The sequence below is a fragment of the Mustela nivalis genome (genome assembly GCF_964662115.1).
Source record: "Mustela nivalis genome assembly, chromosome: 3".
In the NCBI taxonomy this organism is placed as follows: Eukaryota; Metazoa; Chordata; class Mammalia; order Carnivora; family Mustelidae; genus Mustela; species Mustela nivalis.
Genome location: NC_139022.1, coordinates 88,363,385 through 88,386,134, shown reverse-complemented (window position 1 = coordinate 88,386,134; position 22,750 = coordinate 88,363,385). Strand labels below are relative to the sequence as shown.

General features: G+C 35.4%; 1 protein-coding gene across 5 annotated transcripts in view; it reads right to left on the bottom strand.

The window, feature by feature from the left end:
* The window catches only part of ADAMTS6 (ADAM metallopeptidase with thrombospondin type 1 motif 6), a 307,097-nt gene that overhangs the window by 29,753 nt on the left and 254,594 nt on the right, over window positions 1–22,750 (bottom strand). For all 5 annotated transcript variants that reach the window (XR_014309548.1, XM_082723084.1, XM_082723083.1 and 2 more), the window contains one exon: window positions 7,459–7,588. Coding sequence is in view for 4 of the 5 variants with exons in the window: in XM_082723084.1 (XP_082579210.1) it covers window positions 7,459–7,588 (130 nt within the window). In the remaining variant the exon portion in view is untranslated. The remainder of the gene's footprint in view (window positions 1–7,458; window positions 7,589–22,750) is intronic.

The following is a 22,750-nucleotide window of genomic DNA, read 5'->3' as shown; positions in this document are numbered from 1 at the left end:
TCTGATTTCAGTCCCTGTTGCATCTTTATTGCTCACCAAATCATCCCTTCCCATGTCTCTCTAAAGGATTAAATCACACCCGAGTTATTTAAATAGTTTGGCAATTTTGCCACTGCATTTTCTTTATTCCTCTATCCAGTTTAAGACATACAGCTTCCTTCACCTTCACTTTTCCCATTGTATTTGACCCTCTGATGACCTCCTTATTTTCTCCTCTAGATTTGGTGGTAAAAATATGAACACAAAAATTCTGGAAATATCAATGGTTGAATTGTTATAGTCTGAACAACACTGGGAATGCTTCTTTCTGAGCTCTTCCCAACACCAAGTGATCAAATTGTTTTCATCCTCACAAGTGTCTTCATATCCATTAGACATTAATAACTCGTAGCATTCAGGATTGAGTGTCTGAAATAAGAGTGGTGTGGTGCAGACTGTGTCAATTTGACCCATAGTGTCTGTACATTAATAGGACAAACAAGAATATTATTGGGGGCAGGGAATAAGAGACACGTTATAAAATATTTTCCCCTAACCTAGGTTAACCATAATATTTGAAGAAAGAACCAAGCATAAAAGCAGAGTATTATTTTTGCTTTTTAACTTAAAGGGAAATGGCGGAACATATGAAAATAAACTGATATTAGATGTTTGGATTAAAAGAGAGAGATCGGGAGATTTTCCAGCCTCTGTCCTAGTGTCAAGCATCTAATTATCAATCCTTGTCACAAATCAACATAACAAAAATTTTTTAAAAGTCTTCATAATCTCACAATAGCGTCTTTACTCAAAGGGAGATTCAATACATGTAACCTATCAATTACTTATTAAGATGGTACAACTTTGTTTGATTTTAAAATAGGTTTTAGAAAAAATTGCTAAACATTAAGTTGGTAAAAAGAAAAGAAAATCTGCTCATTCCTCATTAATTGGAAAGTAAAACTAATATTAAGTATAAGCATCTATACCCTAGAAATGTCTAGGATATTCAGCTGTCTAGGGAAACAGCTGAGATTTTTCTAAATTGAAAAAAAAAAAAAAAAGAATGTAATAAATATCTCTGAAATTACAGCAATTGAGACTGTGACAATGAAATAAGCAAGTATTAAGTACTGGAAGTATTCAGGTGCCATCAGATATTTGATTAGTGGTGTGTGGTACAATGAGAAAACATCACCAGAGATTAACATACTCTCATCATGATGGGAGTTGGCCTACATGATTTCTATGATTGTCCACAGCTCTTAAATTTTGGAGTTTTATAGAAGACTCTGATGAAACTTCCTCTAAAGTTAAAATAACATATTATGTTTGTCCTTGGGTGAGGTACAATGACTCAATATAATTGTTAAACATTATATCATAAAAGATACCATTAAATAAAACCTAATCTAACAACTGAGTAAAAATTTCTCCCCAGCCCAAGCATCCTTTAGCACTTTTGTTTATAACTCTCTTATTGTGTTTAACATATTTTGCCAAAGCTATAGTTATTTTTATAGGTATTTACCCAATTACATTGTCTTTAGGCAAGGCAGCCATTTCTCCCAAAGCACAGTGCCTTTCACATTGCAGTTGCTTAAAAAAACGTTTCTTAGTTTGTGGTCACAATGTATAATACTCTATTGTTTTCACCCCTCTTATTTTCACAACTTTAAAAACCACAGTATCATACGGGAATAATATTCACTATTCAAGAATTCTTCACATGAGGCCATATATAGAAACATTTTTGCCATAGAAAGATAGCATGGTCAAAACTGAGCTCTTGGTCATTCTCTTTGGATTCCAGCTCAGCATCACTTCCTTTTCTCATGGTGGGGCACTAGCTTGCTATCAGCCATGATCTTTAATATCAACCCCTCCCTTTTCCTTTTTCCAATTATGTGAGCCTTTGTTAGGATCCCACCATTTTCACTGAATGCCTCTGGAATTCTTGTTTTTTTTTCCTGTCCCTATTCACCTTACCCTCTTGACTACTACACTGTTTCTCACAAAAGAGCTGCTGCTATGAGCACATTAATTTTTTCACAGCAAAGCTTCCTCTGCCCTTGAAGGTCTTCCAAATAAACACAATTAGTATTTCTCTACCAATGCCTCTCTCATCTATTTTTCCTAGTCCTGTCATTTTCTTTATAAAGCACAATGATAAATCTTACTACCCTCTATTTTTCCACACCCTCCTTATAAAGTCTCCAATATGACTAAGAGACATTTGAAGTATTTCATTATTTAAAAAGATAATTTCTGATTTTGAAAATATCATTTAAAATTTTAATAATGGAACTGGGAATTTGGAAATAAATATAGACCTTTCCTCAAAGTAGGCAAATAAATTTCAAGAAGATTAAAGTTTACATTATAAAAAGAAGAAAAACTTTGAAGGAAACTTTGATAATACAATCTTAAGAGTGGATAAAGCCTTCCTAAACATTATACCTAAGAAAGAAATAAAAATGTGATAGATTTTCTATGTTAATATTTTAAGACTTCTGTGAGTAAAAACAGATCATAACACCATAAATAATATGGAAAATACATGACAAACTAGGAAAAAATATTTGAAATGGAGGTAAAGAATTAATACCCTTAACACATTAAGAGTTCATAGAAATCAGCAACAAAATGATAAACACTTCAGTAGAAAAATGGTATAGGTTAGGCCATGGAAGGGAAAATCAAAAAGAAGTAATCTGAATGGCTACTGGATACAGTTTTTCTTTCTTTCTTTCTTTCTTTCTTTCTTTCTTTCTTTCTTTCTTTCTTTCTTTAAAAATATATTTGACAGAGAGATCACAAGTAGGCAGAGAAGCAGGCTCCCCGCCAAACAGAGAGCCCGATGTGGGACTCAATCCCAGGACCCCAGGATCATGACCCAAGCTGAAGGCAGAGGCTTAACCCACTGACCCACCCAGGCGCCCCCTGGACATAGTTTTTCAATGTTCAGTCTCATCTGCAATCCAAGAAGTAACATAACACAACAATTAGGTATCAAGGTTTTTTCCCCCCATAAGATAATCAAAGATTGTTTCTAATAATAATAATATCCAGGGATGCCTGGTTGGCTCAGTCTGTTAAGTGTCTGACTCTTGATTTCAGCTCAAGTCATGATCTCAGGATTGTGAGATCAGGCCCTGCTTTGGGCTCCTACTGTGCGTGGAGCCTGCTTAAGAATCTCTTTCTTTCCCTGTCCCTCTGTCCCTTCTCCCTACCCTGCTCACTCAGCCTCTAATAATAAAATAAAGTGAAATGAAATGAAATGAAATAAAATAAAATAATAATAATAATATCCAGTATTATGCAGTTCAGGGAAATTACATTTTAATACACTGTTAGTAGAAATATACACTCATACATTATCTCTGGAGAACAATCTGACAATGTTTTACGGACTTAAATATATTTCCACTTGAACAAGGAATTCTATTCCCATTTATTTACCATAAGAGCATAGTTATAAAGAGCAAAGTTTTAATTGCAAAAATTGTTAATGCTGTGGTATCTTAAGGAATCAAAAGCTAAGACACAGCCACAATTGTTCAGCAGTAGAAAACAAATGAATTAAGCAATGACATATCTACTAAATTCTGTAGAAGACATTTAATGTTCAAAATATGTTAAGAACTAACTACAGAGCATCAGAAATAATATAATATTATTTTGTTTTATATACATGTCTATGCAAGCATAGAAAAAAGACTGGAGATAATACTTCAAAATATTAACAGTGATATTTTAAGTATTACAGGTATTTTTCATTTTCTTATTTTTACTCATCTGCCTTTTATTTATTTTTATGTTTTTAAAGATTTTATTTATTTATTTGACAGAGATCACAAGTAGACAGAGAGGCAGGCAGAGAGAGATGGAGGAGGAAACAGGCTCTCTACTGAGCAGAGAGCCCAATGCGGGGCTTGATCCCAGGACCCTGAGATCATGACCTGAGCCGAAGGCAGAGGCTTTAACCCACTGAGCCATCCAGGTGCCCCTACTTATCTGTGTTTTAAAACCTTTATGCTTTAATATGTATTACAAAACCAAATATGATTATCACATCATCACCTAAAAAAAAATCTCCTTTCCTTTCTTCCACACTAATTTAAAGTATTATTGCATTCAGTAGTCTTTCAATGATTTTCATCTCTAGAATATCTCTAGAAAGTATTATTGAATTCAGTAGTCTTTCAATGATTTTCATCTCTGGAATTCTATGATGTACAACCACCGTTCTAAAGAATTGAGATTTTCTTTTTCATAGTCTGAATTCAAAGGAATATAAAAGAAATTTAAAAGGAACTAAGAAAAAATGGACAAATAAATAGTAATATTTTAGATACCTATCTTTAGCTCTTTCTGAAAAAGTCAGCCCAAATTTTCTTTTTCATATTCTTTTTATTTCTCCTTTTCAATTTCCATCTTCTTACCTCCAAACTTAAAAAAAGTTAATAAATAACTTTTTATCTTAGAATTACAAAAGGAAAGGAGATAGAAAACTTAATTTTAATTATGTACATTAATTCAAATGTCAATTACCCTTAAAATATATATATATATATACACATATATAGTATATATAGTATACACATAGGTATACATACACATACATACAAGTATATATTTACAAAACAACTCCAATGTAATACCTAAGCCCACAACATGTGGGACAGAATGATAAACCACTGAAATCTCAAAGGATGTTTGAAGAGCATTTAAGCTGAAACAAATAAAAAAGTTGAAGCCAAAATAAAACAGGTGTGACCAGGACCACTCAGAGGTCTTAAATGGCTGATCAAATACCAAACACAATACTTAAAATCCTGAGTGTCAGGAAATTAACTTGATGAGTTGAGATGTACAATTATATGAAAGTAATATTGAAAGTTATTGGAAATATGGAAAGGAACAAAATTTTGGCCCTGGTTTCTATGCATGAGTTTATATAGTCTTCCCATTTCTTTCGAGTTAAATTTATAAAAACTAATTGGCAGAAAGAAGAAAAATGTTTAAAAATTTTTTAAAAATCAAATTTTTAAAAATTTTTAAAAATTAAAAAAAGCAAATGCCTTTGTAATACATATTATAGGTCATATTTCTATACTTCCCTGGGTCTAGATTTTAACAAATTAGTTACACTGTGGTCATATTTTGAAAAAAAAAAAAAAAAAAAAAAAACCATGAAATTTTAGAAGTCCTAGAATAGGGCACCTAGGTGCCTCAGTCAATTAAGCACCTGCCTTCAGCTCAGGTCAAGATCCCAGGGTTCTGTGATCCAGCCCCACCTCAAGCTTGCTGATCAGCAGGGAGTCTGCTTCTCCCTCTCTCTCTCTCTGCCCTTCTGCCCTGCTTGTGCTTGTGCTCTCTAGCTGTCTCTCTTGCCCACGCACACATTCTCTCTCTCAAATAAATAAATAACATCTTAAAAAATAAATAAAGGTCCTAGAATAAAAACTACTTTCACTCTAGATTCTTTGTGCTCTTTGTTTGGTAGTCACCGCCCTAAACTGTTTCAAGACACTAGCAGTGAATATCTCCCTTTGAGATTCAAATATTTGGACAGACACTGACTTTGGGAAATGAAAGTTCATAAGGCATTATTGTATTGAAACAAAGATAAGGAACTTATCTTGCTTTAAACACATTAGGGACACAATCCTTTACTGTGACTTCTCTGTTGTTACTGCATATAGAGCTTTCCTCTTCAATTCTACAGAGCTTGAGATATGTAAATTCATTTGCATACTTTATCCCTATTAATTTCAAGTTTGGATCGTTAACCAAGGAGATTAAGTTTACCCTGATTTCTCAAACAAGGATGAAATGCCATTTGCACATGTTCTGTCTTACAGTTGTCAAACAGGCAAAAGCCCTACAGAGATCATGACCAACTCAGTACCTTTGTCTTCAGCATTTTTGTCTTTTCTCATGTAGTCACTGCCTTTTTTCTTTTTAATTTTTTAAAAGTAATCTCTATTCCCAACATGGGGCTTGAACTCATGACCCTGAGATCAAGAGCTTCATGCTCTACCAACTAAGTCACCCAGGGGTCTCTAATTATGCCTTTGCTCAGCCCAGAAACCTTTCTGTTCTTACAGATTATGAATTGGGACTCACCGACAGCAGGTCCACAGTGTTAAATTTAAAAAAAAATTTTTTTAAGATTTTATTTATTCATTTGACAGAGAGAGATCACAAGTAGGCAGAAAGGCAGACAGAGAGAGAGGAGGAAGCAGGCTCCCCGGTGAGCAAAGAGCCCGATGCGGGGCTCGATCCTAGGACCCTGAGATCATGACCTGAGCTGAAGGCAGCGGCTTAACCCACTGAGCCACCCAGGAGCCCCTAAATTTAAATTTTTTTAAAAGTCATCATTAATGGGGCGCCTGGGTGGCTCAGTGGATTAAGCCGCTGCCTTCAGCTCAGGTCATGATTTCAGGGTCCTGGGATCGAGCCCCGCATCGGGCTCTTTGCTCGGCGGGAGCCTGCTTCTCTCTCTCTCTGCCTGACTCTCCGCCTACTTGTGATTTCTCTCTCTGTCAAATAAATAAATAAAATCTTTAAAAAAAAAAAAAAAGTCATCATTAACATTAATGGGCTGTCAGCTTGTACCTCCCTTTACAGTGAGCTGTAACTACTACATTAATCAACAGAATGAGCCTGAAGTCCACCTCCATGCCTGTGCCCAACATGCAGAAGATAGGATGATTTAGGATGACACAACTTAAAACTGGGTCAACAAATTAAAGCATTGATATTCCATTATAGAATGTTTCCCAAACATTTTAAGAGTCTCCAGGCCTGTAGGATAAATATCTGGAAAAGATATGACTGCAACCCAATCTACTGTGTTTTATTGAAATTTTTTTTTTAAGATTTTATTTATTTATTTGACAGAGGGAGAGAGATAACAAGCAGGCAGAGAGGCAGGCAGAGAGAGAGAGGAGGAAGCAGGCTCCCTGCTAGGCAGAGAGCCGGATGTGGGGCTCGATCCCAGGACCCTGAGATCATGACCTGAGCTGAAGGCAGAGGCTTAACCCACTGAACCACCCAGGCACCCCTGTTTTATTGAATTCAAGATACCATAATTTAAAAAAAAAAAAGATACCATTATTTTATAGACCGTTAAAAAAAAATAAAAACAATGCTGTTTATTATCATAAGTAACACACTATCAATGGCAAGATGAATTTCAATCTCTAAGATGTTAAAATGTGAAAAGGTACGCCTTAGAACTGATGAAATCTGGTAATTTCCAGCACTGTGCCTGTTTTAAAGGGCTTCCTGTTTCTACTGATGTTCCTGTTTTAAAGGGGTTAATAACTGAAATCTACGGATAAATAGGAATCTTTACCCTCCGAAATACTTTATCCCCTTTTCTAACATATGAATATGTTTCCAAATATGAATAGCTAAGTATTCTTCTCTTTGTACTTAAAATAAGTCTCACTTCATACTCTTACTTACTCAGGTGGGCAGGGCTCAGTGTTGCAGGCTCTTTGATTTTCAGGTGGCTTACTGTCTGGGTCACAGTAATTGTTCTGGACAATAGAGTTGTCATCCAATCTTTTACAGACCACCTCCTGTCTTTGGACACCTTGAGAAAAAGAGGACATCATTAATTGAAGAGTAGTTTACTTTCCAATAAATCAGGTATGCATAGCTTTCTTCTGGGGAATCAACCTCACTGGATCGCTGCTGTCTTATCTGTTCCAGAAACACTTGACTGCTTCTCTAAAAAGGAGAGAAGGCCTGGTCATTATACTTCAATTTTAGGCAAAATTATTGTTCTTATATTTAGAAACATAACTGTTTTCAGGTAATTTTAATCAATTAGTATTCCCATTGTGTATTCTTATTCATGCTTACCTTAAAAAAACAAAAACAAAAAACAAAAAACCAAACTTTATTTTCCCAAAATGTTATCAGATAAAATGTACGACTATACATTTCAATGCAAAACAATGATTGTTATCTATTTAAAAATAAGACAATAGGGACAAGTTTACTTTTTGATATTTTGTAGGACGAATCCCATCAATTTATTAGTCTTTGTCAGGAACACATTACATTCACACATTTCATTCTTTTTCTTCCACTTACAGATTTATTTTTCTAAAAGCCCACAAAGTCTAGAATTTAAAGATTGCAGTGGGCCTCTTTTAGACTGCATTAGTCTGTTTGTTTTAACAGAGTTGGCCCTCTGTTGATTATACCACTGTCAAACAGCTATATATATATTCCTTGAAATAATAACTCAGAAGATTATTATCTCAGTCTTAAAAATTAGTCTATGTGAACTGTTTGTCACAGCTAAAAATATTCTCATTATAAAATTTGTAAAATTCTGTGTGTTTGTAAAAGAATTGTAAAATTCTGTATGTTTATTATTTATTGGCAAAGATATCCACCACAACTTATTCACATTTCATAAAATACAAAGATGCACACAAACACACTGTTATTTGTAAACATCCCTGAGTGAGTAGACCTTAAGCAAGCTCATTTTTACTTTAGTGTCAAGGAATCTAAAGAAGCAAAGCTAGGTATACCAAGATATCAGAGAAAAGGTAAAACTAAAAACAATGATATATGTTTCAGATCATATAGAGGTAACAGGTTACTCCTGGAATTGGAAATAAAAGCATAAACTACCCTCCTAATCCCCCACTCATCTCTATAACCAGGTAAATGAAATTACCCAGAAAGAGTTATAAAAACAGCATTAGCGGTATCCAGGAAACCACAGCTTCACACCTAGGTAGCCCCACACAAACCCACAGTTTTGCTTATTTTTTTTCCATCTGCTTTTAATAATACCGTAAAGACTTTAATCTCAAATTAGGGAAATCAATGTACAATAGGATCATTCAGTGAAGGAAATATCACCTTATATATATCAATGCTTCCCCCAACATCCTTTAAGAGTCTTGAATATTCTGCAGGTGGGGTGCCTCTGACATCAGGCTACGCATACTTTTAACTAAGCAAGATAGGGAGATCTATGACTCTGATTAGGAAAATTAGTAAGTCCTGGAGCCTCCGTGGTGGTGGAGAGTAGCAGAAGAAGGTATATTTTACTATTTGCAGTGACTCAAGACTTTTACTAATCTCTTTGAATAAATTTTTAGGTTTTCCTAAATTTAGGGGTCTAAAACATATCCAACAACTTACTGGCAAAATAACTTAGAATATGTGTAAATAACTTAGAATATGTGTTGTATTCATTCCATCCTAACCCCTAGAATAGGCCAAATCTCAGTTTATGTGACAACAGTTTGGAATTTTTCAACTATTAAACTTTACATTTTTGAGGGAAGAATGATTCACATCAGGCATCACTGTGATCCATTCACACATGTTCCACAATATTCATCAGATAATATCTCCCCATTGTGTCTTTCCAGTGGGCAGATAACTAAGTCCATGTGACCCACCTAGACAAAAATCTCTACATTAGTCATAGGATTCAACTACCAAAAGCCACAGTGACTCAGAATATTCATCCACCTAGTTCAACGTGTTGGTCCTACTAGGGAGAGTAGGGGATTGTTTTTGTACGTTTGCATGATCATTTTTTGAAAGCCATTCAAATATGATTATACTTGGAGAGGGGGACTCAAACCATTCACTTACACAGAAGACTTATACAAGTTTACCCATCTTTGATAATTATATTTAATAATAAAAAATCTGATTACATGTGCAATAGGAAAGTTGTCATTCAATTCAATACTTGGTTGTTTTTCAGGAAAGAATAAACATTTTCAACACTACAAAATGAAACTGATGTTGCTTTGCATCAGTGTCAGGAACATCAGTTCAGTTTCTACAGGTTAAGATAAAATTCTACTTCTTTTAAATTAGCCATAGAAATGTCATTTAGTCATAATACATTAGTTTTTAAAAGTAGCCTTTAATGTAAAAGCAAGGCCTCTATAATTTGAATCACAGCTGAAATATTAGTTATCAGAGGTGAGATTTATATCTGATCCCAAGATAAATTCCAACCACATATGTATCTTGAAAAACTTAACTACATAACATTTATTGTTGAAAATTTGGGAAGTAAATAAAATCACAAGGAACAAAATAAAAAATTTCTATAATTTCATATCCTTGTTCTGGATCTTTATTTTTAAGGCTATTTTGCTTTTTAGTGGGATCCAATAATTAGTTTAAAATTACATAATATACAAACTGAACATGCCACTGAAATGTGGTTGACAAGTCATTCATTCATTCATTCATTCACTCATTCAACAGAGAATAGTCACTAAAAGGAACTGTGGTTAAGAGATACTAAGTGCTAAGATTTATAAATTGACTTAATTTTGGTCATGCCTTCCAGGCCTCTTAAAAACTAGGAATTTGGGCATTTTGGGGGTTCACTTCAGTTTCATAAAATTTCAGAACACTAATTTTTATTAAGTAAAAATTAAAGTCCTTGAATAAACAGCTGAAATTACTCTATATTTCACGAAGATGCATTTTTCCTTGCATTCATCTTGTATTAATTTTTTTCTAAAATGTTCTATTAGACATTGTGGTATTTCACACTCAAGAACTGACTATACCAGGAATCTATTCCAAATCTTCTGACAATGCTGATCTATCTTCCTCTAGCAGCATAAAAATCCCCTTCCAACTTTTACCCCCACACTTGGAAGATTCACAGTTTTTTGTTTTTGTTTTTTTCTTTTTAAATCAGTAGCAACAGGATAACTTTAAACCAATGCACCTAATTTAGGATGGATTTTGAAACACATACTCTGGGACTAAGGAAAACGAAGCTTTTAGCTTTAGAAAGTAGAAAATACAGATCAAGTAGAAATAATCTCAACTAAGTCAAAAAGAAAAATGATTGAGTTTAGAATCTTTTATATGATTAAGCCTCTTATATATAGCCTCTTTAAAGTAATCTGTAAAACAAAATAAATATTGTAAAGTAATCTGTAAAACATTGCTAAGAAGTTGATTCAAAGCTTGAGAATAATTACATCCAGTTACAAAAAATCACTATGTCTTCAAATCTAAAAACTTACGGTTTATAACTAAAAACAGAAAATGTGCACATGGCCAGTCAGAAATGCCTAATCAAAAACAAAATTCTAGCAATCTAGTGTCCATGTCCCCTAGAGATATGCAGATGTTCTACGGAATATAATTGGTCAAATTTAAAACTGTACTAATTGCATTTTATTCTTAAACATCTAAAGTTTACCAGCATGCAAATTCTATACCTGTTTTTTAGTTAACATAATCTCTCTTCCATGGTTAAAGAAATTAATGGTTTCATATCATGAAATTTAAGTACCAAAATGTCATTACCAATACATATTTATTTAAAACTCTCCAAAATGGGTGGATATGTTTAGAGATTTCTAATTTGCTTATCAAAGAATCAAATACAATGGTTCTTAACATATAAACATAACCATTAATTTTAGTCTCTAAGTTTAAATTTATCAGATCTTATATTTAATATTTAACTTTCAGCCAATAGTTAAAAGTTACAGATGACCAGGGCGCTGGGTTGAGTGACCAGCTCTTGGTTTCAGCTGAGGTCATGATCTCGGTCTCATGAGATCGATCCCTGCAACATGTTCCATGCTCAGCTCAGAGTCAGCTTCCCCTCTTCTTCTTGCTCTGCCCCTCCCCCTGCTCATGCTCTCAGATGAATAAATAAATAAATCTTTAAAAAAAAAGTTATAGATAATCTATTTTCCTACCAAAGGTTCTCTTGTCCAGTGAGAGGAAGGAGTACCCAACTTGTATCACTGCTCTAGCTCTCTATCAGGAAATGGCGTTTAGTATTTTGAAAGAACATAAAGCCCAGGAAAGTTATATAGAAGCCCAAGGAACAACAAGTCTGTCTAGATGGAATCCTTCAACCACTATGCTTACTCTCGGAGATGGTGATGGTTCAACTGAAGACCACAGGGTCTTCTGCTCAGCAGCCACATTCTTAGGGCCAATCCTGAGTAAAGGCTCCAGAGACCATAGTGCCTCTCAATTTCCTCTCCTCCTTTTCAATCCCTTCTCTATTCCTCTTATAGGCTGTTCAATGTTCTTATGTCCCACTTCTTTCTCTTTTCATAAAATTAAATAATTTTATAAATTTTATAAATATTTGGCAATATATTGTCTTTCACAGAACAGTTGATCATTTTAAAAGCAGAGAGCAGGGAACCTGATGCTCATAAATTACCACCTAAAGTTCACTTGAAATCTGTTAAACCAAGAGGTATATGGGGCAGCAGGAGAAAGACCTTCTAAGTCTTCTCATATCTACTCTCAAGACTAAGGATTCCAGTCTTAGACCATTCAATTGGTGAGTAAGCAGTCTATAACTACCTGTGAGTGAGTCCATAAAGAAAAGAGAGGTATAAGAGGTATAAATGCATCCTTGGGATTGATGGGCTAACCAACATATAGGTAACTTAATCTAGCAGCATAGCACATCATATCTACCCAAGAAACAGTTTTCTGAAGAGGAAGAGGGGAGAAAAAAATCAAAATGTTTGGGCTTATACTACAAATGTCGTTGGTGGCTAAGACAACAATTTGCTTAACCACTGCATCTAAAGTAGCTAGCAACCAAGACAACACTCCATATAACCAAAATATGTAGAGCATATAGCTAGCAATGTTAATTTAAATCTTCACTGTAGATAGCATCCAAAGAGCAACAAGTGCCAGGGAGAAGGGGAATATTCTCTTTGCTCTGCCTCTCACTGATGGAATCTGGCTATTGTGCTGTGCGATTATTGGCCAGACACACACATTTGCAGGGCAGAGTAAACTCCATCTGCGTTGGATCTAACAGCTGGCACCCAGTGTACCTATCTGCTCCAGGCATATACTTTCTTCTTCTGAATCGCTTCCTGCTAGTTTTTATCTTTCAAAGGCTTCATTTCACTGTATTTCCCAGTATCTTCCCTTCTGTCCTAAGCAAAACTAGATGTTCCAAGGAAACACAGGATTATATGCACACACACACACACACACACACACACACACACACACACACACACACTGCAACTTTAAAATACTGTATTTTTCTGCAGTGACTCTGTTTAATGATGGTAAGGTAGGGTAGGGCATATACATACTGCATTTATTTGAAATCATACTAACCCAAGAGGGATTTTTTTTTCTTTTTTAAAGATATCATTTATTTATTTGAAAGTGAGAAAGAGAGAGAGTGGCGAGGGGAGGCCAAGGGAGAGGGAGAAAGAGAATATCAAATCTCACGCAGGGTTCCATCTCATGACTGGGAGATCAGGACCCAAGCCAAAACCAAGAGTCAGACACCTAATTAACTGAGCCACACACGTGCCCCTCGCTGGAGGGATTTTCTACCACTCATTAGATATTAACAGGAATGTCTTCCATGGAAAGTGTCTCACTTAATTTAACTCACCTAATTTCTACTATGTCTAAGGCATGGTTTTTCATTATTGTAAAAGGTAAAATTAGTGAGATAGTTTTGACTTCAGTAAGATTACATTAAAATGGGGGGAATAAGACAAGTGCCAATATAATTATATTATGGAAAGTACCTCATCTAATAAAATAATACATTTTCAGGTCTAATAATTTTGGTTTTACAGTCCTCCTATCTTGTTATACTGTTGTCTGATTTCTCTTTCCCTGATCTTCAGTGATCTTAAGCAAAGGTCTATCTTATCCCTTTTCACTATCTCTTGTTATTATACCTTTTAGTAAGTTCTGGGCAGTTTAGAGAAATGACATAAGGTAAGTTTTCACTTTCGTGGGTAAAACAAGGCAATCAAATTAAATAATTTTTTTTTAAAAAGATTTTATTCATTTATTTGACAGAAAGAAATCACAAGTAGATGGAGAGGCAGGCAGAGAGAGAGAGAGAGAAGCAGGCTCCCTGCTGAGCAGAGAGCCCGATGCGGGACTCGATCCCAGGACCCTGAGATCATGACCCGAGCCGAAGGCAGCAGCCTAAACCACTGAGCCACCCAGGCGCCCAAATTAAATAATTTTTAATGTTTCTTCCAGATTCAAAATTTTACGAAAATTATCTCCTCTTTTCTTTCCCACAATTCAGTTGTTCAGTTTCTTTCCCTTTTATGTCCACTTTGCCCCCATTTTCTACAGAATAAGAAGTATGGAAAACATACATTTGCTACATTCCTTTAGTTTTGTAGTCTTGTTTCAGTGGTTGGGTTCTTACCAATAGACATATACATGATAGGGGGTAAACATGTCAAGAGGCAGAACACAGCTAGAAATAGGAATTTGTGAGAGGCAAGTTTCCAGTAAAGAATTGACTCATATTATACTAAAAAGAAATTTCCATGATCTATAGGAGCTTGTTTTTGATACTTTACTAAAAATTTTAGAGAAATGATGTTGAGAGTAGAGGAAGACCTTGAACTTCTATACACTATGCTGAGTTTATTACCAATAGAAAAGGTTTCCTTTTATTTTATTTTATTTCTTTTAAAGATTTTATTTATTTATTCGACAGAGAGAGAGAGATCACAAGTAGGCAGAGGCAGGCAGAGAGAGAGGGGAAGCAGGCTCCCCACTGAGCAGAGAGCTTAATGTGGGGCTCGATCCCAGGACCCCGAGATTATGACCCGAGCTGAAGGAAGAGGCTCAACCCACTGAGCCACCCAGGCGCCCCTCCTTTTATTTTTTTAAAGACTGTGTTTTCAAGTAACCGCTACACCCAATCTATGGCTCAAACTTACGACCCCAAGATCAAGAGTCACATGCTCTACCAGCTGAGCCAGCCAGGTGCCCAGAAGCTTTTCCTTCTTCCTTTCTCCCTCCCTCCCTTCCTTCCTTTCCTTCCCCTTCCTTCATTTTCTTTTTTTCTTTTTATTTATGCTTTATTCTTTCTTTCTTTCTAAGGCTTTATTTATTTATTTATTTATTTATTTATTTGAGAGAGAGAGAGCAAAGGGAGAGGCGCAAAGAGAGGGGGAAGCAGACTCCCCCCTGAATGAGGAGCCCAACATGGGGCTCGATCCCAGGACCCTGAGATCATGACCTGAACAGAGGCTTAACTGACTAAGCCACCTAGGCATCCCCAAGGCTGTTCTTCTAACTATAGATAGCACCAGCTACTTTCTTAGAACCAAAGAGCAAATATTTCAGATTTGAGTTATAAAAAAGCTGTATAGTTTACTAATTTACTCAAATAAAAAAACATGGGAATGGTAATATCAGAAGTTCCTATAAAATTGGGATGATGTTTGCATTTCAAAAGGTTTAAAAAATAAAAATAAGGGCGCGTGGGTGGCTCAGTGGTTAAGCCGCTGCCTTCGGCTCAGGTCATGATCTCAGGGTCCTGGGATCGAGTCCCGCATCGGGCTCTCTGCTCAGCAGGGAGCCTGCTTCCTCCTCTCTCTCTCTCTGCCTGCCTCTCTGACTACTTGTGATCTCTGTCTGTCAAATAAATAAATAAAATCTTTAAAAAAAAAAAAATAAATAAAAATAAAAAAAAAATAAAAAGGTTTAATTTTTTTCCAGAAGGATTTTATGTATTTTGAAAGATGCATAATGTTATGACTGTTAAAAATGCTATTTAGGACAAAATGTTTGTGAAATGAAACATGACCTGTGACACATAAATCATTAATACAATAGGAATGCACTTAAATTTTGCTTTCAGCCTTACCCAAGTTTTTCAGTGAGTGAACATGTATGCAGGCCCTGATCATGTTAGGGAAGAAGAAAATCTCTAAAGCAATAGAAACGATATGAAACAGGAAGGAAAATAGCACCAGGGGAAATGTTGGGGTGAGCAGAGACTTCTTGCCTTCAGCTATACATCCTAACATCAGAGAAAATGCAAGCCAAAATATGCAGGAGTAAACAGAAAAAAAATCAGGTTACCACACCAAACTTTCATATGTAAGACTTTTTTTTTTTTTTTTTTTTTTTTTTGACAGAGAGAGATCACAAGTAGGCAGAAAGGCAGGCAGAGAGAGAGAGAGGGGAGGAAGCAGGCTCCCTGACGAGCAGAGAGCCCGATGCGGGACTCGATCCCAGGACCCTGAGATCATGACCTGAGCCGAAGGCAGCGGCTTAACCCACTGAGCCACCCAGGCGCCCCATATGTAAGACTTTTTAAAAGACGTTAGAAAGCTTAAATGATATTGAAAATGCACAGGAGAATTCAAAAAACAATTTTAAGTGTACTGTATAAGAGAAGCTACATGCTTAAGTAAAAAGGTAAATAGAAATAATTATTATAGACAAACAAATGAGCAAACATTTCCTCCAGAAGTGTGAACCAACCAAGAGCATGAGTTGCCTAGGGCAGTTGCTCTTCTTCAGGCCATGTTTGATAACTGAGCCAGTGCCATTGAGGGCTACAGAGACAAGGCTATCCAGAGCTGAGATGTTCACAGGTGCCCTGCTATGATGACTGGCACAACTAAACCCATATATTACAGGGCACTCTTACTTCCCAACATTGAAAATGACCTAAAAGAAGGGGATACCGGAGAGGTGAATAGGGAAAAGCCATACGCAAAGCAATGATAGAGCTTGTCTAGTCCTATAACTATTTTACATTTCAAAGACCAAAGAATAAATCTGGGAACAGCAAACACAGATGAATATAAATCTTTATTTTTCTAACCTCAAGTCACTTTTTATGAGGGGCTTGTATTATTAAAAATATCACAGTGATCTATTTTATGTCTAAGTTGGTGTATACAGGAATCAAATGTAAAATGACGCTCATAGTTTCAAACGATAGTACATTGTGTAACTTCAAACAGAAAGGATTTTTTGCAGGGAATTTTCCTTAAGAACTAACTATATAACTATATTTATTCAAAGGGAAATAAATGGCAATGAGTAAAGTGCTCCTAATTATTCAAACTAAAATTTCCATCTGTTATTTTTTCCTTAAATCTGAAAGTAACTTATGGATGATAAGTCCTAAATCAAAGAGAAGTATACTTAGTTATAAGATTTGACCTTTTTATGTCTTTCATACTTGATTTCAATCAAGTCTACTTTGAATCTTGAAAAACAATTGGATTTTGTTTTCTTCTCTCTGCCCCATTTTGGGGCTCCTCCACTCTGAATTTGTATCAAAATTACAGTGTATACTTTATAAGCTGTAATACATATTACATATTACTGTGTCTATAAAAGACTCTAAAAACACTTGTTTGTTTGAAGCACATTCTGTCAGTTCATTAATAGTGTGAATTGACCATTATTAGTGATTTAAAAAATGTTAGGTAGCTTGGGGTGCCAAGCTGGCCCAGTTGGTAGTGCCTAGGACTCTGGATCCTAGAGTAGTGAGTTTGAGCCCCAAGTTGGATGTAGTGTTTACTTAAAAATAATTTTTTAAAAAGATTTATTGACTTACTTTTTTGACAGAGAGAATCACAAGTAGGCAGAGGCAGGCAGAGAGAGAGAGGGAAGCAGGCTCCCCGCTGAGCAGAGAGCCGGATGCGGGGTTACCCTGAGATCATGACCTGAGCCAAAGGCAGAAGGCTTAACCCACTGAGCCACCCAAGAGCCTCGAAAATAAAATCTTTTAAAAAGATGTTAGGTATTTTAAAATTAGTGAAGAAATTAAAAGGACATCTGTGAAAATATAAGGCATTTACCTGTTTTATCTGGTACTATGAGAGATGTTTTCTTTCAGATCATATAGAGGCTTAACCCACTGAGCCACCCAGGAGCCTCGAAAATAAAATCTTTTAAAAAGATGTTAGGTATTTTAAAATTAGTGAAGAAATTAAAAGGACATCTGTGAAAATGTAAGGCATTTACCTGTTTTATCTGGTACTATGAGAGATGTTTTCTTTCAGTCAGGTATTAGTATAAGCCTAAAGATTGTATTATATTTTTTCTAATAATTACCTTTAAAAGGCAATTTTAAAATTGTTTTGTTATAATGGAATAACTATACCTTTTTTCCCCCTGAAGATTTGATTTATTTGAAAGAGAGAGAGAGAATGAGCAGGGGGAGAGGGAGAAGCAGGCTCACCACTAAGCAGGGAGTCTGATGTGGAATTCAATCCCTGGGCCCTGGGATCATGACCCGAGTCAAAGACGCTTAACCAACTGAGCCACCCAGGCACCCCAAACTGCTATACTTTTAAGTGCACATTATTCTTGTGTTGTGTCATTTTCAAAAATGAAATATATAACATATATTCCATAGAAACAATGTAGAAATATCCAACTTTTTAAACAGCCCAAAACAATCTGCATGACAGATTTATTAAAATAACTTGAAAATTATGTCTTAATAAACGGAATAGTGTAGGGGTGCCTGGGTGCCTCAGTCAGTTACACATCTACCTTAGGGTCATGTATGTCATGATCCCAAGGTCCTGGAATTGAGCCCCACATTGGGCTCTACTCAGCAGGGAGCCTGCTTCCCCCCCCTCCCTTTCCTCCATGCTCCTGCTCTCTCTCTCAAATAGATAAAATCTAAAATAAGATAAAATAAAATAAAATAAAATAAAATAAAATAAAATAAATGGAATTGTGTAGATTATTACATAAACTTGTTAGGTAGTTAATTACAAAGAAAAATTACATATTTAGGGTATTTTTTCTTCTTTCTTTCTTTCTCCCTCTCCCACCCCCTCTTCCTCTCCTTCTCCTTCTTCTTCTTTGCTTTAATCACCTACCAATCTTAAACTGAACTAACAGAGAGGGGGGAAGGAAACATACTCAGGACACAAAAGAAGGAAAACTTAATGCAAATACGAAGGAAAGGTTTACACAGTATTCAAGACTTCTAGTTCCTTAATTGGAAGCACAGAAGAGGCTCTGGTTTTAAATTCTGAACATCACCAGGACCCTAATTAAGGAGTTTATAGGCATTTTTTTCTTTTTATGAAATGAATTTCAATATCTATTGGAAGAAAGGGAGATGACTAATTTTTATCTACTTTAATGATACTCATTTTACCTTAAATCTAGAGTTCTCAAACTTTCCTGGTTCATGACACCCTTAATGTCTCAGTAATTTTTTCACAGCCCTCCTAGGCAGGAAAAAAAAAAAAATCTAAGAGTTTTGCTTATTAAGTAGTTAGGTCCAAACAACTTAGTAATAATTGTTGTGGTAAATGACAAATGTCACTGTGTTTCCATCAAAAACATAGAACATTCTGCTGTATCTTTTGTGAATTTGCTGCAGTATTCTGGGGCACCGTGGTACAGTTTGAAAAACATGGGCCTACATCAGGAAAATGCAAAATAGTAGTCAGAAACTACACAAAGCATCCTAAAAATATTAAAGAATAGAAACCAGCTCCAATATGTGTAAGAATCCAGATGAATCAGGTGAAATCACAAAAAGAGTGAATTAAAAAAAAAATTTTGTCCTAGCTAGACAGAAGAAACACAGAATATCTTTTAAGTTTGTATGTTATTCATGCACACATATACACACACACACACAAACACACAGCCTAAGATGACATCCAGGGAAGAAAAAAAAAAAAGAAATAAAATAAGCATCTAAATAAGCATGAAACATACAAGAAAAATTAATTAGGCTATGTAAACGTAAAATAAAAACTAATGATAAAAATAAGTGGTCAAAAACAACTGATTGGAAACATTCCCGAATAACCCCATAGTATATATATATGAAAAAAATCTGTATTTATATATATATAAAAAAATCAAATAAAAATCAAAATTGCCTCTAAAAATAAAACTGTCTTCTCCCTTCTCCCTCTCAATATAACTATAGTTTTAACTTATCTTTTTCTCTCTGAGCTGCCAGGCAATGTTCAACAAAGAGATGCCAAAATTTGTCAGCAGAAACCTGACAAAATTGAGTTCTTTTCTATGCTATTTTTGTACATCTATACAAAGATAAAAGAAAACCCTTAGAAAAAAAATTTAGAGAAAATAATCAGCCGGTATCAAAAGAGGTAATTGCAGGCCAGAGACTATATTTAGAGCATAAATTTTAAAAAAATACATGTAGGGACGCCTGGGTGGCTCAGTTGGTTAAGCAGCTGCCTTCGGCTCAGGTCATGATTCCAGCGTCCTGGGATCGAGTCCCACGTCGGGCTCCTTGCTTGGCAGGGAGCCTGCTTCTTCCTCTGCCTCTGTCTGCTATTCTGTCTGCCTGTGCTCTCTCTCTACCCCCCTCTCTGATAAATAAATAAAATCTTTAAAAAAAAAATACATGTAAAATATTCATGTATTTCTGACTTTTCTTTGCATCACAAATAAAGCATTTTTAAGACTTTCTTTTTAACAGAACAGGTACAAACTTGAACGCCACAGTGCAGTGACTCTCAGTTAATTAGCTTTGCAAAGCTTTGCTTTAAAGCCTATGGGTTGCATCAGAAGGGTGAGGGAGGAAAGAGAACGGTTTAAATGGTTGGAAATGAGAGCAAAGCCAGCCAGTAGAGAAGGAAATTATCATGAATACTGCTGCATTTTGCAAAACCTCATTTCCTAATGAAACAAAATTTCCTAAAACAATAGATGACTTCCTCTAGAACCATGTCACAAAGAGAAAAAAAAGTTATCATTTTTCCCAAATGGTGAGTTAAAACAGGAGCCATTTGCCTCTGACTTGTGTGTTTCAATTAAACTTGGTTGAGTTTATAACCACTTATTCATTGTAACTCCCTTAAGTACCTCAGAAATTTGAAATTAGAGGGAGAACTTTGGACTTAGCACAATTTCACTAGGTTTTAGTGAAAAGGTTAAGAAACAATACTTAATAGTTTCAGTCAGTTTCAAAAGCATTGATTAGATGCTTATAAGTGATCCATCAGGTAGAGAGAGCATGTAAATAAACTGAAAAAGAGCTTTCTAAAGGCATGTCCAAGGCTGATGGCCACACTAAACAAAATGATAAAATTAATTGGCATCCTACTACATTTTCATTCCCTATGCTGATGTCTTATTCTAGTTTCCACCCCAAATACTTATAAATAAATCTCATTAATATTTGCATTATTTAACTAGTAGCTAATTAGCAACAGAAATGTGAGTTAATACTACCAATGGCATTTGTATCTGAATGCAGATTATCTGAATACTAAAAAACTTTCCATCAGCCTCAATGGCAGGACTTCCCAACCTTGGCTGCATGATGGAATCACTTAGGGAGTTTTTAAAAATCTGATGCCCAGGCCACATTCCTGACAAATTAAATCAGAACTTCCGGGGTGCAGGCCCAATCATCAGGATTTTTTCCAAGTTCTCCAGGTGATTCCAATGTACAACCAAAATTAAGAATCACTGGCTTTAGGCAAAGCATTTGAAAAAATAAAATTTCAAACTAGTGAAGGAGATTTTTTTTTTAGTAGGGATTTATCATGTTGCTCTATGGAGGCTATCAACTGGTGGAAATGCTCTGTTCAAGGTAAAGGACCATATTTATTAAGAGAGACTGCTACATTTAAAAAAATCACTAAACACTTAATTTCTAAGTCTTGATTTTAGGAAATTACCTCACTTGGGCTTTGTGTACAAAATAGGGATAATAATAGCAATGCCTAGGCTCATGGTGCTGTTGATGATGATCAAATGTAACAGAGTACCAGAAAATGCTCTATAAACTATAACATTTTATTTAGTATTATGTAGCTGAGCTATAGAGCCATTTATCATTAAAAAGACTAGCTGTAATGTAGATTATAACTGTAATATGGATTATTACCTAAATGATCTGCCACTTTGTTTTAATAGGCATTTAGTTTATGAAATCTAAGGGTCTAGCCCAGTGTTTCTCAAAGTATGGTTCCTGAACCACTAGCACCAGCATCACCTGGACACCTCAGAAGTGCAAATTCTTGGGGTCTATCCCAGACCTACTGAATCTGAAATTGGAGGCAGAACCTAGCAATCTTATTTGAATAAGACATCCAGGCAATTCTGATGTTAAAATCTGAGGACCACATATCCAGCCAAAGTGAGTAAAAAGTGAGCATGTATGACTAATATCAAAGGAAAATACTCAGTATTTGTTATTTGAAACTTTAAAAGTTGCAATGCAAAGACACAGTGGCCTAAATTACCACTTTAAAAAAATTTCTAAAGCTTTGTTTTAAAAAATAATATAATTCTCTTTACCTAGCCAAGCTTTATCAATTACCACATTAATCATGAATCCAGTGGTAGTATATAAATTTGAGAATCAGATAAATCACAGAGCATATAACACTCTGGATAAGGAATAAAGAAACAGAACTCTAGTAGGAATTAACAGTGGTTCAGAAAATAGTCAAGTTTTAATTCATTGGGCCTGCATGTCTCTCAGAGGAAGAATCACAACTGTATCTTAAAAATCACATTTATCCTAAAGACAACACCCCACAGCATCTCAAGGTTCTTATTCAGGCTACGGAAGTGTTTCATCACTTACTCAGAGAAAAGACCATTACTTAGACTGAATCACCAGCAATATTTCCTGCAGCATAAGATTTGTCATTGGGTCTGCTAAGCAACAGAAAAACAATCTCAAAGCTTCTTATCTTAAGAGATATCATAGGAGAAAGCTATCAGCATTGCTCCCAAACTCAGAGTTTGTTATTTGTCACTAATAAAACATATGCAGGAGAGTAATAGGTGAGATCACTGAAGAGTCTTGTGAGATTGCAACAGAGAGTTCTTTGAGATCTTTCTTGCTTTCTCTTTTTCGATTTTAAAAAACTCTTGTGTCCTCAAGACACCTAGCACCGCCCTGGAAAGATGAGAGTGAAGTACTGACTTTATCCCAATTAAAAACTGCTGTACCTCCTAAGAAAATCAACAA